At 36.9% G+C, this 17,304-nt stretch overlaps 1 protein-coding gene across 1 annotated transcript in view; it reads left to right on the forward strand.

The window, feature by feature from the left end:
- The first annotated feature begins 532 nt into the window (after positions 1-532).
- The window catches only part of MYPN (myopalladin), a 43,494-nt gene continuing 26,722 nt past the window's right edge, over positions 533-17,304 (forward strand). Inside the window, exons 1-7 of the mRNA XM_032191441.1 lie at positions 533-1,467; positions 11,263-11,438; positions 13,053-13,104; positions 14,189-14,336; positions 15,844-15,915; positions 16,125-16,266; positions 17,250-17,273. Coding sequence (XP_032047332.1) covers positions 533-1,467; positions 11,263-11,438; positions 13,053-13,104; positions 14,189-14,336; positions 15,844-15,915; positions 16,125-16,266; positions 17,250-17,273 — 1,549 coding nt within the window. The remainder of the gene's footprint in view (positions 1,468-11,262; positions 11,439-13,052; positions 13,105-14,188; positions 14,337-15,843; positions 15,916-16,124; positions 16,267-17,249; positions 17,274-17,304) is intronic.

Consider the following 17,304-nt stretch of genomic DNA (forward strand, 5'->3'; position numbering starts at 1 on the left):
TCTCCTCTCCCTTTTGCCTTCCTTCCCTCATCCCTCAAATGCTTTTGAGGGTTCATTTTCTTACTACTTCAGTGCCTTTCAATCTAAATTTACTTAATTTAAAAGTGCTGTTATTCCCCCACAACTTTCAGTCCTTGAAATACCCAGCATTTAATCTATCTGATGAGGTTGTTTCTTAGCTCACAGATCAGCAATGATAAAGATTTGACATTGAAACTCAGATAATAGCTCTGCAGTTGAAGTTTTGCCTGGACCAGAGTATAAATTATCACACTTGCAGTTGCTTTAGCAATACAAGGCTACCAATGGTAGAAAGTTATAAAAGATGGATTTCACTGAGCAAAGGCAGTAGTATCTGGCAGTATGTACAGAAGCAGGCCTTTAAAACGAGGCCATACTTGCAAGTTAATGTTCAGGAACCAGATTCACTTTGAAAATGTTGTATTCTGCTTTTCATAAGCCTGTAATTCTGTGCAATCAACAAATCTGCTATTGATAAAGCGTGGTCCTATTTGTCCTTTTTATTGGCAGCATGCAAGACGACAGCTTAGAGTCCTCAACTTCAATATCTCAGCTTCTGAGAGAAAGTTATTTAGCTGAAACTAGACATCGAGGGAACAGTGAAAGAAGCAGATCAGAGTCCACTTCTCATAATTTCCTTTATGGCAACACTTGTGATTCAGATGAGATAGCTGCTCAAGACGACCTTCCAGATCTCTCTGCCTTTTTGAGCCAAGAAGAGCTAAATGAAAGTGTAAACCTGGCAAGACAAGCTATTGATCAGAATCCACTTGAAACTAAACAGGATGAACTTCAGACACATTCACATTATCCCCTGGATCAACTGAAAAACACAGGAAAAAATAAACAAATGGCCCACTCTACAGCTCTGAAAACATCAGACAATGGCCTGCACACAAACTTTTGTCAGGACCATGTCAGAGATACAAAAGGCTCCAAAGGGAGTTCTCAAGACCTAAAGAAACAGCACCTTCCCTCTGAATCAGAATCAAAAAAGGAATTCCTGAACAAGGCCGCAGATTTTATTGAAGAGCTCTCTTCACTTTTCAAAGCTCACAACTCTGAAAGAATAAGACCCCGAACATGCAAAAACTACAGGAGCAAAATTGATTCTAAGAATAAATCTGCTCAAAAAGGTAGCCCTAGCCTCTCTAGTACAACAGAAAACAGAGAAAGGCTTTCCATTCCACTACCTCAAGACTTGGAAAATAAAGCAGAGAAAGCATTTGAAAAACTAGATGATCAACCAGCAGCAAACTTGGAATCCATCAATCAACTGACAAGTGCAGAACTAAAAGCAGAGTCAGAATCTGCATCCGTATATTCTGATGAGCCCATCGGACAGCCACCACGCTTCACTCAAAAACTGAAGAGCAGGGAAGTTCCTGAAGGAACCAAAGTGCAATTGGACTGCATTGTGGTAGGAATCCCAGCACCTGAAGTCAGGTAAACATATTCTGCACTTGTCATTTTGTATTTCTGTAACAGTAGGTGTATGCCTTACTCTCTCCAGATATTTTAATGCACATATGTATGTAATCTGCAGCAGAAATCCCTTAATCTTGGTTATCAAAATTAAGACAAACAAACACTTCCGTTAAAACATAACAAAGCTAATTTATATTTTACGACAACACACTTTGGGGCATGCTATTGTCTTTGAACTTTAGAGTACTGTTCATAAATACTGTATTTCCATAATTACAAGAAACCGATAACTTCTTAGTGAGAAATTTCAGTTAGTTTATGGAAACCAAGTCTGATTGTATAAACCGGCTAAAACCACTGATGACCATGAGACCTCAGGGTGATGTCTGAAGGTATTTGAAATGAGTGAACATAGATCCCTATAAATCAAAGACATCCATAAATGAACAGAAAAGGAAGGAAATCATTTGAGTTATTATACAAATAACTATCAACAGATCATTTCTAATTCAGATTCTGACAACAATTCTGTCACAATCTTACAAAAATCAGTTCTGTTTTACCAAGTAGAAGACACTGTTATTAACTGACACTTACTCATGTTCTGTGACGAGTCTGCTAAATCTGATGATTAAGTATTCACCTGTATCTACAAGGATTTTGAAGGTTAAAGAGCTAACATTTACAAAGATCACTGAAGATGAAAGGCAATGTGAAAGGGCTGTTCTTTATTCATCAATAACATCAATGAAATAAGAAACATTACTATAAGTTTTAAATTTATCTCAGAAATTATTAATCTCAGCAGAATTTGTGAATCCAAATTTGTTCTCATAGAGCTAATTAACCAAATTTCCCTCTCAATGACAGTGGGAATTGTATTTACTTTGCTGGGACTATACCAATCCATCAGGAAGGAAAATGTTATCCTATTTGCTATTCTAGAGAAATACTATACATATCTGCACTATCATAAATAGATTTCCTTTAGTCTAGATGGAAGTTTATCCTGTAGGCCTTTTAGAGCTGTGTTGCTTTTCTAAATGTTGTAAAGAGCTGTTTGTGTCCTCAGCATCCAGTTAAGGGACTCTGAGCTTCACAGATGGTCCACTTTTTCCAGTTGTTGGTCCTTGTCTTCCTTCTATATTTAAATGCTGGGTACAGTACTACTGCCACTTCTACTGCAGTCAACACCTTTATCATCTTCCTCACCAAACTAACAGGCGCCATCATTGAAAATGATTTCAACATCCAAGTACGGAAGCTCCAAAGATTTCTGTGGTAAAGAATCTTTGTCTTCTGCTCCCTTGGATTTCTGACACACCAGCTACTATTTTTCAGAAGGAAGAAGCTTTTACAACACAATTTTAAGTACATAGGAACAAGGATCTACAATTTAATCCTCTTGTTGTGGCCTGTTGTCCATTACAGACAATCTTGTCATGAAGACAAGAAGTTATCCAGTTTATAGGATCCCTGAACTGTAACTGCCAGACCATTTTGCCCCACTAGTGCATTCATTAGTGTCATGTAGGTTTTCAGTCCCTAACGGGACCTTGACCCATGGTGCCAATTAGGGTCTCTTGCCCATGACAAGAATATGAAGGACTAAATGTTTATTTTTAAAAGAGGTATCTGTCCTGAAGCTAGAGAAATACCTTGTTTGGGAAGAATATGCTTTCTACTGTGCTTCATGTCCAAATTCACTTCTGTAATGAACAATTTTGACAGACTCCTTTGTTGGAGTTCATGCCATTATAAATGCTGTATTGTGTTCAGCCCTTAAATTCATAGAGGAGTCTGATCAAAGAAGGAAACAGTGCCAGAAATTTGCCCTTTTTGACAGAAAACAAACAGGAAATATCATAATTCCCCAGGTACTAACACCCCTCTCTGAATTATAAATCTCTTGATTATAAAGGCACTGAGACTCATTTGTCCAGGCACTTGCCCTGATAAGTCTTTTTGATATTAAAAATGCCACTAGGATCCTTGGACATGAGAAGCAATTCACACGTATTTTTCTTTTCCCATCATTCATAATTTACAATACAGAGAGAACAAGTAAAATAATTTTCTCTTATATAGATAGACTCGTACACAAACTCAGTCTGGCTTTCTTTGTACTTAGAAAAGGTGAGCACCACCTTGCTTGTTTATAGACAATTAATCTGGTGCACAGTATTAATAATATGTATTTCTCCAGAAGGTCACTACATCATCCTTTTAAAAGCATGTCATACCCATGCCTTTGACACATACATAAAATTCAAGAGGTATTCATGCCATCTAAGTTTAGGTGTTTAACAAGTATCTGAATTAGAAGCTGACACTATAAAGTCACTGAAACCTCACAAGGGCAAATCAGAGAACCCAAGAACAATGACTCATCCCATGGAGTATCCATGGATGGCCAGGATGCCTATGCACCCAGTTCGGGGACTGTGATTCCACAGAATGGGGTGAGGAGTATCGTTGTAACTGGGGTCTCTTTTTGTCCCATCAAAACTGAAGCTTTTCCACTGAAATTTCTGTCTCAACATTTGATTTTCTTTATTTTAGATAATAAAACAATCTATTTAAGTGCATGACAGTTAATACAGGAGCTGTTAAACTTTGATAGAATAAGTATCCATCAGACTTTTCCAATAGCACACTGCTGTCAGGCACTGTACTACTCCATCAGAAATGCCCGTTTGGTTTACTGGCTCATGCTTGTAACAAGACTAGGGGCTTAGAAGAGCTAACACAGAAGTCCAGAAGGGAGGGAATGCCTCTGTAGGGATGTGAGCAGACAAACAGTTTACAAGGCATCTATCTGCCAGTTGCATTACCTGCTCCAGTGCATGCTCTTACCCTGAATTAAATGACAGAAGGCACCTTGCATTCACTGCAGCCTGTTAGGGCATCAGGATTTGAGTGCATTACAGAAGAGAGGGGTTAGTAATTATTCACTGCCATGCCCGAAGGTCTAATACCCTAAGGCCAATGTAAGCCCAGAAAGGTAGAAAGAAGTCCCATAGAAATTCAGTCCCAAGCAGTCAAACTCAAGAGAAAGATCAGGGTTGGCTTGCAGTTTCACAATTCAAACTAACAAATAAAAGATAAATCACAAGAGTGCCAGTGTAAACTCTCCCCTTGAGTTTGTGTGCATGTGTGTGTACGTACATGCTGTCAGCTGGGAGAAAGCTGGGAATGTTAGCTGCCTGAAGAGTTTCCTGATCATTGCTTGGTATCAAGATTTTTGTCCTGTTCATCCAAGATTCTTTTAACTCCACCAATGTGTATGAGTTTTTACACCCTAAGAAAGGGTGTAAAAAATTTATTTGCATGAATGATACATATTCATGTGCTTCCAGTGATCTGGCCTTTATAGTCTTTGCTACAGGAAGGGGGAACCAGAAAATGTAACATATTCCAGGGTATGTGCTCCATTAACTATGGGAACTCTGAGAACACAGGCTTTCTTGGTAAAAATAGTGCTCGTCTTTGATCTGCAGTGTAGAGTTTCTAGAATACTGAAGAAAGCATCTTGTTAGCCATAGTAGTGGAACTGTATCCAGGACTGGGCTTACAGTTGGCAACTCCCCTTCCTTTAGGGTAACAGTTTCCTGAGGTTTATGGTGAGTTAATTCAGCATCTATGGAACTGTGAGAGAAAAATTCTAACAGCTAAGCAAGACAGATACAAAAATCAGTAGCCCCAGGAAAGGAATCATTAGCAAGGTAACAAGCAGCAAAAGAAAGCTTAATGCTGGCTGGCTTTGAGACATGATTTCTTCTTCCCTCAACCTATGTGAATGCCCACAAATAAACAAGCATCCCTCAGACACTCGTGTGCTAATTCATGCTTGCTTGTGTCCTGTGACTTACCCTGGACTTCCTAATCACAGAAATGAATCCCAAGTTACTTGTAATGCTTGTGATACATACACTTACAATGTAGTAGTGGTACTGTGGGAACCTAGAGCATTGTGAAACAAGAACAAGATCCAACAAGCTCTGTAACATCATTTCTCGGTCACCACAATGAGCAATCAGGTGGTTAAACTGATGTAATGTGGATTATAAGGAAGGATGTTAGAGACAGGAGACTTAGAAAGAAACTGATCACGGCAATGGAGTGGTCTGGAAAATATGATGAACAGTCGGATACCATGTTTGAAAGCAAGACAGTACAAAACAAAATGGATGCTGTAAAAATGGTGTAAATGACTTTCATGATGGATCAGGGTCAAATATCATTGGCGATGATAAAGCAGTATAATTTACAGACTTGGTGAGTGTACCTGGTCTATATGAGAGCTCATTGAGGTACAGATAATTTGATGGAGGAACAAGAGAAGAAAATGAGAACTGATTAAAGTATCAGTACATGGAAAGCTAAAACCTGCCCGGACGAATACAGATAGACCTGTCCAACTGCTTTTAAGATAACTCAGCCTTAATGTAATAAGCTCACATGTTAGAGGAAGGTGGTTCAGCCTATCGATCTATAAAGAAGTTTGAGTGAAATGTTACCCTTTTTCAGTATCATCAGTTGAATGCAGTGACACAGAAGAGACGAACAAAGATTGGTACTGTAGTACAAGGGCCTGTAGCTAGCTCAAACATTAGCTCGCAATCAAAGAGCACTACTACAATGATCAATACATTACTTTACTCTGACTATAATGCAGGTAAGAAATAAGCATTTAAGAGATGTGTGTCATATATCTGCAAAGTGTTAAAGGTTTTGTTGACCTCCTTCCCATGCTTCCTTCTAAAGCTCTGTTTCTGTGTGAGTAATGATAGGTATGATACTCACTCATCTCTGTGAGGAGAGCACTTCTTATTCCCTCAAGTTTGGAGGTGTCTGCATTTTTCCAAACTGCTTGGCACATCACCCCTAGGTTAATTTTACTTATGAATCACATTGCGTAGCATACACAGCCGTCCTGGAAGTGTCATGAGGATTTAGTGTTCTAAAAACAGGCTCTATGTCATAAGGTTTCCACGAATGCATTCTTTAACATACACATACAAAGCCTAAAAAGTGCACTTTAGTGCTGCTTTGTTTAAGAAGACTAGATCTGCAACTAATCACAGATTTTTGGACTCTTAAGTCACATAAGATTGATTAAACTTTTTTTCTTTTTTTTTCTCCTGGCTGCCAAATGAAAACATTTATCTGTTTTAGTGCTCAAAGCCTAGAGAGCCAAACTTCTCTTAACATGCAACTCCAATCAAGTCATTGAATTAATACCTCGGATGCATTTGGCACAGTGGATGACGCTGCTTGTGCTTAATGTGAACCTGCCTTGTATGATGAAGCTATCATTACAATTCATGGCAGGAATGAAATGTCAGTGACAGAGAGTATTGCTACTGCAACCATGCCACGTATCTCAATGTCAGAACTCCCCTTGTAACTGACATTTCACTGGTACCACGTACAACGTTTTGATGGTAAGAGTAAAATAAAATGTTAACAAGCAAGGAGTAATATGGCAATACCACAGATTTACCCAAAGCTTAATTCTACAAGAGAGTTTTTTCACCTGTAAGCATTGCAAAGAAATAGAATATATTTAGCACACTCTTTTCTTGGCTTAACATCAAAATAATTTAACAAAAATAGTGTTGAAAGAACACTGTGTAGAGAACTAAACCCAGGTTTAAAACAGAAGTTTATTCCTGAAATTTTAAGTCATTTATATTGCAAATTTTGGACTAGTCAAAGGTAAAAATAGCTGCAAAAAGCAAAAGCAATTCAATCCTGTTTCATCATCTGTTTAAGTCTATTAAAGGAATATACTACTCATATACTACTGAAATAACTGGAAGAAATAGTTTACATGATGTGTGTAATTTTGCTTATAGGAATTTAGAATTAGCCTCACAAAGGGATGCAGTACAGACATCTCGACACGAACGCAACAGGCTGGTTTGAAAGGCTGATCAGTAGGAACAGAGTTCTTATATCTTATTGATAATTATATCACAACATTTTGTGTAATGGGTCTTGCTTTATTTGTCACCTGACTGAGGAACATTTGAGTCGACACAAAATATAACGTTATTGTAGTACATAAGTCATTGTAATGTTCTGAAAGATACTGCTGAAAATGAGATCAAATTTGAGAACAAGGGTATTCTCTTCGATAGTTTTTCATATGTGCTTAACATGCTAAAACAAGACTACATTATAAGGAAGAAGCATGAGGTAAGTATATAAAAAGACATGAGTAAGTGACATGACTCAGCTCCCAAAGTATACAGTTGCCTACATGAATTACCCTCCTAAAAGACAACTTGTACATTCAAATACCCATATGTGCTTGCAGTCACACAACTGTGATGAATCACACAACTGTTTTCTCTCCTGAAAACGTGAACATTGCCAATTAGCACCTATTGCAAATCTTGAAAACGATGGAAGAAGAAACGGTGTTTTATGTAGAATTAATATATAGATCCCTTAGGATCACAGGAATCCTATATAATTTCCTGTTCTTGAACCTAAAAATGGCACTAATCAATTTCAAAGGATCTTTTCAATCAACCCAGCAGTGCACATTAGTATATTTCCCTTGGAACTACTAAAAAACATCACTGAACAGAAAAGCAAAGAAAACGTGCACTTCTGGGGAGCCAGTCAAAAAGCAAGCTGTACCTAACCATTAGTGGGGAAAATACCAGTCATTATGGGCAAAGTCTAAAATAAATGTAGCTGTTTCTTCTGTTTGAAGAGGTTTGCATTAGAGAATCTGAAAGTTCTTGACTGGACTATGAGGAAATGTGAATATAATGGTTCAGCCTGAATAAAGTAGTTTGGAAGATCATTATTTTTTAAAGGAAATGTACTTTGAATAGAAGTGGAAAACAACTCTTTCAGAATAAATACATGTATATCTGAGCAATTGATAGGATTATGTAATAACACAAATAAAAAGCAGGATTTGCAAATAAAATGTTAGCAAAGACCATACAATCTAATCTACTAGAAAATAATGGTAATGGTACTGTGATAGAGAAATCGTTTAAAAGACAGGTAGTTTATAAACAATTGTTTTAAGACCAGTGATTCTGCCTTTTGAAAACTATTACAAACTTTCTTTACATCTTCAGACGGGTGTAATAAAAAGGTGTGAAAAAAAATATCTGGCAAATGGTTAAACATTCTGGGGAAATGTATTAATATTATATATATATACGTATATACTCGCTCTGTTCCTATACTCTTCCATAAATGTCTGGTTTTGGCCACTGTCAAAGCATGCTGGGCTAGGTGGACTTTAGTCTGAGCCAGAACAAACACCCAGTAAGTTCTTATTTATCTTGCTACATGTGCTATCTCACCTGGCATCCTAGGATATGTGCTGTTGTCATTGCTCCCTATTACTTCAAAAGGTGCTGTACACTGTATGGGTTTGGCGTTTACACTGTATTGTGAAGTTCTCCATAGAGAACAATGCCAATTTCTCTTTGGTAAAACCCTACAAGAGGGATGTGGATGTATTTTACTGCTGCAAATCTGTACTTCAGCTATGAAATGTCACAAAAGAGAACTGGGGCATTTTACATTCATTTGGCATTCTATATTAACATCATATTTACTACATGCCTGTCTACTTCAGTTGGAAATGTTAATTTCATTAAAATTGTTTTGTGAGACTTGTTTTCAATTACATTACAATGGAGACTTGTAGAAGAGGATAGCAAGGAGACAGACAGAAACCAAGACAGAAACCAATTCTACATCTCTAGCTACAAAGGGTTATCTTTCTAAAAGGGGAAATTGTGTTAAGCACTATGATTCATTTTACTGTGCAGGAGCTTCCCTCCATATTAGGCTGACCTGTATGGTTTCCAGGCTGTACACTCAAGTCAGTTGACTGTACAGCCAAAGATTACACTAACGTGCAACTTGAGGTAGACTGGGGAATACCCTGCCTACTTTAAGAAAGCCATATTGGATGGCCAGGATTGATGGCGCACAAATAGTTCACAGTTCACTTCTTAGCTATGTAAAGAGCATTTAAGTTGCAGTTCTGTACTCCTTTATACCTCATTGTCCTTCTGAGAGTCCTTTTTGAATTTTACATCATTCTTCTATCAAATTCTGGTTTTCCATGGCTATTTTATTATATTGCCTTTTTTTTTTTCTTTTTTCTTTTTTTTTTTCCCCCCAGGTGTATTCATTTGGTGTTTTTCTTCATGCTTGATTTGCATCATGAACTACTGTAAAAAGTTATGCTTCTGAGAGGTTAATGTAGTTGAATGGTTAAACAAATTTACTCATTAATGTTCTTCTAAATGATGTAAGATGGAAATATATCAAAGTATCTTATAGTATGAGCTAAGAAATAAGAATTACTACAATTTAATAATCAAAAGCATATCCTTAGCCTTTCCTCAATTAATTCTACTTGCTGTAACATACAACGGTAAGTACATTTCCCATTGCTTTGATAGCATTTGTATGCACCCAGAAGCTAACAGATACTTTTACCAGGTTACCATATCCAGATGGATGAAACAACTATTCATTTTTTAAAATCAATTAAATAAAAAAATGTTACCAGCATGATAGCCCCCATATACATATGCACAAAATGCATTAATCAACCATACTCGGGTAAGAAAGCAACAACGAACAGCAAACACAGTTTTTTTGTTCAAGTTTTGTATCCATTTATATATATGAGAAAAATTACAGTGAAGAAGGCAGCACTGCAGTTTGGCTTTTTAAATTTAGCTAGTTACCTAAAAATATAAGTATTTCTAAGTACTAACCCAAACTGGATTCCTATACATAGTACTACACCTTCTCTATAAAACCTACACTCTCCAATTAAATTTGAGTCTGGTACTGCAAACCCACCTGCTTTTTTCTTTCTGTTCTGTATTTTCCATATGAACAAGCAATAGCAGTCAGGACTGCTCTCCCCCCTACTAATAAATATGTTGAGCTGATGGTTGCTGTCATTAACACATCCTAAGGAGCTGTCTGTTCATGTGCTGCTTTTACTTTTGTTTAGAGTCCTGTATTTTCTGCTAACACGGCCCTTCTGACCACTGAGAGAACTAAGAGTGCTTAGGAGCATCTTAGATGACAGTGTGAAGCCTCTAAAGGGCCCAAAACATTCTTGAATATGTAGCTGGGTTTGAAAGAGAAACAGCAATACCACGCAGAAAAAAATTCAAGGTCCAGCTTTCTCACTAGCCATTGCTCTGTAAGGAAGTGCCTCTACATTGTAATAGATCACTTCTCTTTCCTTATGATACGTTTATCCACTCTTGTTAAAAGAAGATTTTCTCAAATATATGACAAAACAAAGACTAACATCACAGTGTATTTTAATCACCTTCTGAATCAACATGAGCTTTGGAATCACAAGTTTGATGGAAATTTGTTTATTTAGTTTTTGTTTGTTTGTTTTTGCTACGCTTTAAGCCACAACACAGATCTGAATGTACCTCAAGAGAAATTCAGTGCTAGACCAATAGTGTTTCAAACTCATAGCTCCCTTTTCGTCCACTCTACTATTGAAATCTGTGTAGCAAGAAATGTATGTGCTAGTTGCTTATATAAACTAGTCAATAAGTTTTAAATACTGCAAAGAAAGGAATTCTATTATTTGCCATACTTGAATACTGTGAAAACCATAAATATTTTTATTCATATGATCGATGATTCAACTTGCCTGCAATATTCTGTTGGAACCTTCAGGCTAAAAACCACCCATTTTATCATCAGAAAGATTTCCAACATTGTCATTCTAGTTGTCAAGTTGCTTGCACTGACAAACCATATTTTTTTACCTTGCAGGTGGTACTGTGAAGGGAAGGAGCTTGAAAACTCACCAGACATTCAAATTATCCAGACAGGTGATCGACACTCGTTGGTTATTGTTGAAGCTTTTGAGGAGGATACAGGACGTTACTCGTGTTTTGCTTCAAACATCTATGGAACAGACTCCACCTCTGCGGAGATTTACATAGAAGGTAATGTTAGAATTGTTGCAGAAATTGGTGGCTGAAACTAGCAACACAGGATTAAGATGCAATTATATATTGTGTATGTTACCTACTTATTAGATTTGTCACAAAAAACATGTAGCAGGAAGTTAACTGTTTCAGTCACTACTAACAATTTTATTATTTCTCTGTAAAATACCTTCACAGAAGTGACTGCTTTTTATGTATCATTTTAATGTGTTGCTTCCCATAGATTTTATCTATCTGATTGCAAGATCAAAGTTGAAAAATACTGAAATTCTGATGCCACCTATATTTTTTGCCTGTGGTTACTCTATATAAATAAAAGAAACTTCAACTTTGTGTCTAATTCTTATTAGACCCTTTTCCCTAGAGTCTTTAGTATAGATGGAATGTCTTGTCAGAGCTGGTCTTTTTCCACCAGAGAAATTTAAAAGTAGCTTGATCTTAACCAATTATTGGGACTTCATAACTGAAATGAATAGGTACATATCAGCAATTTGATCTTTTACTTGCAGAATAGATGCTGTAAATAAAACAAAATACATACCTGCAGATTTAAGTCTATCTTCTTTCTCCTTATGTTATCTAGTATATCCTACTTGGCTTAAGAGAAGTTTATATATCATATTTTTTAACACTGTTTTTGGTAAGGTTTTAGATTGCATTCATCATTGTGTTAACAGGATTATAAATTTAATATAAACACAGAATCTTTTTTACTCCTTTTGTCTTTTTTAATTTCTCAGGCAGGGAAATAGCACACTATGCGTAACATCACTGACAACAGTGTGACCATTCATAAATTAAAGCACCTACCACACTTCATACAAGGGTACTTCTGCTCTACTGTTATACTTCTTTCACATCTCTAATCTGACAGTGAAAGGACGAATCCTTTTTTAGTATCAGCACTGCCCATGGCATTAATGGGAGATGTCTGTGCTTGGCAGGGCTTTACAAGTTCTTGAGACTGGGGCCAAGGCCTGCTTTTACCTAACTCAGACGATGTTGGATGGAAGCCATGGCTTGTGGAGATGCTCACTGGCAGAAACTGCAGAGAAAATGCAAATTCCAAAAGCAGTGAAGGCTGAATCAGAAGTGTAAAATGTCTCAGGAAGACAGCTGTTAGTAAACCGAGCTGATGTCTTCTCCAAACTGTGTTACGAGGCACTAGTTTATGAATAATAGCTATGATTCCAGGTGTCTCTCTCCTTTTATCCCCCCTTTTTAAAAATGTTATTATCAGGTATCTGAGAAAAGAAGCTCTTATCTGATCCACAACAGCAATTAAATATTAAATCATACTAGTGGCATTTTAAAGAGAACCCGAGGAGTGCTCAGGTATGCATTCACTCATGGATGCTGTTTTCCTCATTTCATTTGCACATCATCCTAAATCTGCCTTATGTCAAGAGCAGTTCTGTGTCTTACGCAGTCTGTAATGAACAGGAGGGTTCACTTCCATTGCAATGTGATCTTTTGTTTTGTCAATATCCTTATACAGCATCCTTCCAATGCTCTAGAGGAAATCTTAATAAAGATGATAAATATGATTCTTAGATAAAATTCTCCTAAAACCACTTCACTTTTTTTTTTTTTCTTTTTGGATTTTCATAGGAGTCTCTTCTTCTGACTCTGAAGGTGAAACCATCAAAGACGAAATGGATCAGTAAGTTTAAAATGTTTTATCTTCCTTTTTTCTTATACCTAAAGAAGCCACAAGTGTAGACATTTCAATTTATATATAATGGAATTTATTAATTCCATTAATATTTTGCAGCTTGCAAAACGTTGGCTTTTGTTTGGGGTTTGTTTGGATTTTTGGGTTGTTGGTGTTTTGTTTGTTTTACAAATAATATGGAACAACAAACTTTAGCTTAAGCACTGAAACTATTATTAAATATAAACATACGAAGAAATATTCTACATTAAAATCCTAAATAAATCTACTAAAACATGCTATTTGACTACATACAAGTTAAATGGTCAATTAAGTGTCTGACTTGGAAAAACTGTAGTAAAATTTATCTCAAGAAAATCCAGTATGTCATAAAGTCTTTGACAGAAGACAGCTATACACAGATTATTCAGACTTCAGACATGAAAGTTAATACATAGGAATTTCAGTAAACTGAATTGATGGGCATAAGTCACTGTTTTGTTTGAGCTCCTTTGCATGCATTAATTCAATCCCAAATGCAACCAGTGCTTTATAAAGTGTAAATTTGAATTAGATAGATAGACTTATGCACACTTTCCCCATTTTTCCCCATTATGCAGTTTTTTCTCCATTATTTATTAGTGAGGGTTATAATCATGACAAATTTCATTTTCTTTTAAGAGACTAATACCATTTTTTTTATACAATACCGTGGACCATCGTATTTTTACTATCCTGTGAGCTCCAATCTGCACACAAACACAAGGAACAGTACAAGAGAAACTAACATTGTCCTCTCATGCTGCTCACAGCTGATAGCAACACCTTTCAAGCCACAACAGGGTTAACCCAGGCCATTTTATTGCATTTGGTATAATTGAACTAGATAAGAGAGCTTACAGTGGCAAGATATGCAGGCTGATTCTTACAAATCAAAGTTTACTTGGTAGTACATATCAGGTTAAACTAATTAGAATCCAATCCCAGAAGTGAGGCTAGGTTTGGCACGTAGCTGTGACAGACGTAACTAAAGGACACACGTATAGCTCTAGCTTCCAGTTAAGAGAACTTCTTTTTGGTTAATATTTCACAGCAATGCAAAGCCAGCTGACACCTCCCTGAAGGCAGCATCTCCTGCTACTAGAGCTGCAACCAAGCACCAAGAAACCTCCAATGCACCCTCAGCTATGGTTCAGCCTGTGTCTGTACCTGTCCAGCCTGTGTCTACGCCAGTTACTCAGGTAGTGGGGATGATATGTTATATTTCAAGAATGAAAAGAAAACATTTAAAATGGGTTCTTCTACAGCTTTTGACTCAGAATCCCAACATTTTCTAGTTTTTACATTGCTGTTGTACTTCAGCTCTGAACCTTACAGCCACACAGTAATGGCATACGCAGAAGAGATGTCCTGCCTGCCAGCTAACCTTTAGCACCTGGCAGAGGGAAGGGAAGCTTTCATCCCCGGGTTACAGGCATCTCTGCGGCAATGAGCAGAAGGAGCAGCTGCCGCTAGCTTGGCCAGCGGCGGGAGCCTGTGCGCTCCAGCAGGTCAGACGCTGCATGCCATGAAGGGCACTTGGATGCGTAAGTCAACTCACTGGCGTCTTACATTGCAGACTGACTCGCTCACTTCCATAGTGGCAGCCTATACCTTTCTCCTCGCCCTCTCCTACAGAACCTGCTTCAGATAATTTTCTTTTAATGAGAGTTACTTCCAGCTAAATCATTTCGCGGCTCTGTTTACTTTATATGTAGTTATGTTTATTTACCATACCATCCTTTTAGTATCCATACTAAAGGATTGCTAATTAATGTTAGCATGCATTTATAGATCTGTTTGTTGCAAAGTATCAGAATAATCATAACTGTGAATTCTTTCTTATTAGGAAAGAATAGCAACATTTACATAAAAATAAAGCTAAAAAGTTGAATTCCCTTTACACTGCCTTTACAATGTTTAACACTAGGGTGGTAACCAGTAAACAGATACTGAATAGATGAAGTAATGCAGGTTTACTTTTGACTGCGAAGAGAAAAGAACTAAGCCTTTGTAATACTTTTTGACAGAGGTTGCCTAAGTCAAATCTGACAGCTATCTCAGAAGCTTATTACCACTTTCAAGCTTCTTGACTTCTCAGACAACATCTATAGAATTTGTCTATGTTCTCCTGAGATACCAAATCCCTAGTTCTGATGTTCTGGGGCAACTTCTATTTTGGCTAAAGAGAAAAACTCTATTAACCAAGCTATATAAGGAAGTTTTCCAGTAATCAGCAATGGAGCAACATTTATTCACTGCACTTAATATTTTGCTCTAGACTTCACCAACCAAAATCTCTTTTGTGTCATTCCATGAGCATAAAGCACGTTTTACACTCACTCAGATGATCATGCAATGATTTGCCTTGCAATCTGACACAAAGCCAGGTATCCATGTCTGTTCAGAACCTATACTTTCTTTGCATCTAGTATACAGCACCCAAATGATTCTTTAGCCTATAGTTCTGTAATAGCAATGCTTTTTAAACCCAGTATATTTTTCACTCTTCAGTCCCAGATATTATTTAATATAGAGTAAAATTTTTACAGGAAGCTCTCTCCATTTAACAGCCAAGAATGGGGGTGCCTGAGCCTTTCAATTTTCAAAGTATTTAATTAGCATGTAAGGGATGTACCATGTTTCTCCTGTATGTGAAAAAACAGCCTATATTCACTTAAACACCATGTGATGTTTTGCAACCCACAGGCTCAAAGCCCCACTAACTATTTGCAAGGATTGGATGGAAGACCTATAGTTGCTGCTCCTGTATTTACAAAGGTAACTTGTTTCATGATGTATTTCATAAGAAAAGAGGCCAATTAATTGTTTGGAGAGATAATTAAAACTTTCTAGCTATGAAAGGGAAAAAAATGCCTTTCTTAAGGCATTCAAGGACTCGAATGACTGTATGAAATCTTTCTGAAATCAATATTACTTCCAGATCAATAAAACATTTACTGATTGTGTTTATACATTTTCTCTATTAGATGTTACAGGACATCTCAGCTTCTGAGGGGCAGCTTGTAGTATTTGAATGTCGGGTGAAAGGAGCTCCGTCCCCAAAGGTTGAATGGTACAGAGAAGGAACACTGATAGAAGATTCTCCAGATTTTCGGATATTACAGAAAAGTAAGTTTCTTGTGTGGAAATGTTGCAAATATAAAATATAGGCAAGCAACAAAACTGCCAATATAGCAGTTTTAAGTATATAACACTTTAAGTTTCTTATTAGAATGGTAAGAACTATATAAGCCTTATTTACAGCAAGAAATCTGGATCACAGAAGCCAAAACTGGAGATGAATTGAACAGCATACTCAGAGGTAGTATGTGTCTGAGATTCCCCAGACTGTTGTATTGTTTTGCCTTCTGCTTTGATCCCATTGTCACTGCAATGTCCTTTTCTTAGTCTTACTTCTGCTGATTGTTTTTCTTTCTGCACCATTTATGTAGAGTTCCATCGCCTGTAAAGTGTCCCATCTTTTACTTAAGTGACTGTGCTTATGGTTATAGTAGTGCTTATGGACAGTGATGGCTTACCTCTCCACAAAAGTAACTGGATTTATACATGTTACATTATAGCATGACTCTTGCATGCTCACATATACATGTGTGTGCACATGATACATGATGGGTTGAAAACATACTTTTACTTCCCTTTTCTAATGCAGTTGAAATGTCTGTGGTTTTCATGCCACTGGACAGCTAAAACTGCTAAAACTCAACAGAAATTCCTTAAATATCACACTAAATCAAACCTGAATGAAAGATATTTTTTATCATAACTTGATTTCATGTGTGGAATAGTTTCAGAAATTGTCTTAAATACACACTGAAGTAATATTAAGATTGCAGAAAACTCCTTGAATAATTTATTTCCTATTCTTAAGTGGTCAAAGGTGTCCATAATGTTCAGTGGATTTGACATACCATTGAGCACAGTGCTTGGCTGTCTCCACTACCCTTTAAACAGAAAACTGCATCAAAGGGAATATCCTACCATATAGAGAAGATTAAGCTTTATAGTAAGTGTTCAAGAAAAAAAAAAAAAAAAAAAAAAAAAAGCAAAAGTAAACATATTCCATCTGCTAATTCTGCTTTTCTTTCCTTTAGAACCACGATCTATGGCTGAACCAGGTGAGGATCATCAAAAAGTTCATCTTTTTTT

The sequence above is a fragment of the Aythya fuligula genome, chromosome 7, assembly GCF_009819795.1.
Source record: "Aythya fuligula isolate bAytFul2 chromosome 7, bAytFul2.pri, whole genome shotgun sequence".
Taxonomy (NCBI): Eukaryota; Metazoa; Chordata; class Aves; order Anseriformes; family Anatidae; genus Aythya; species Aythya fuligula.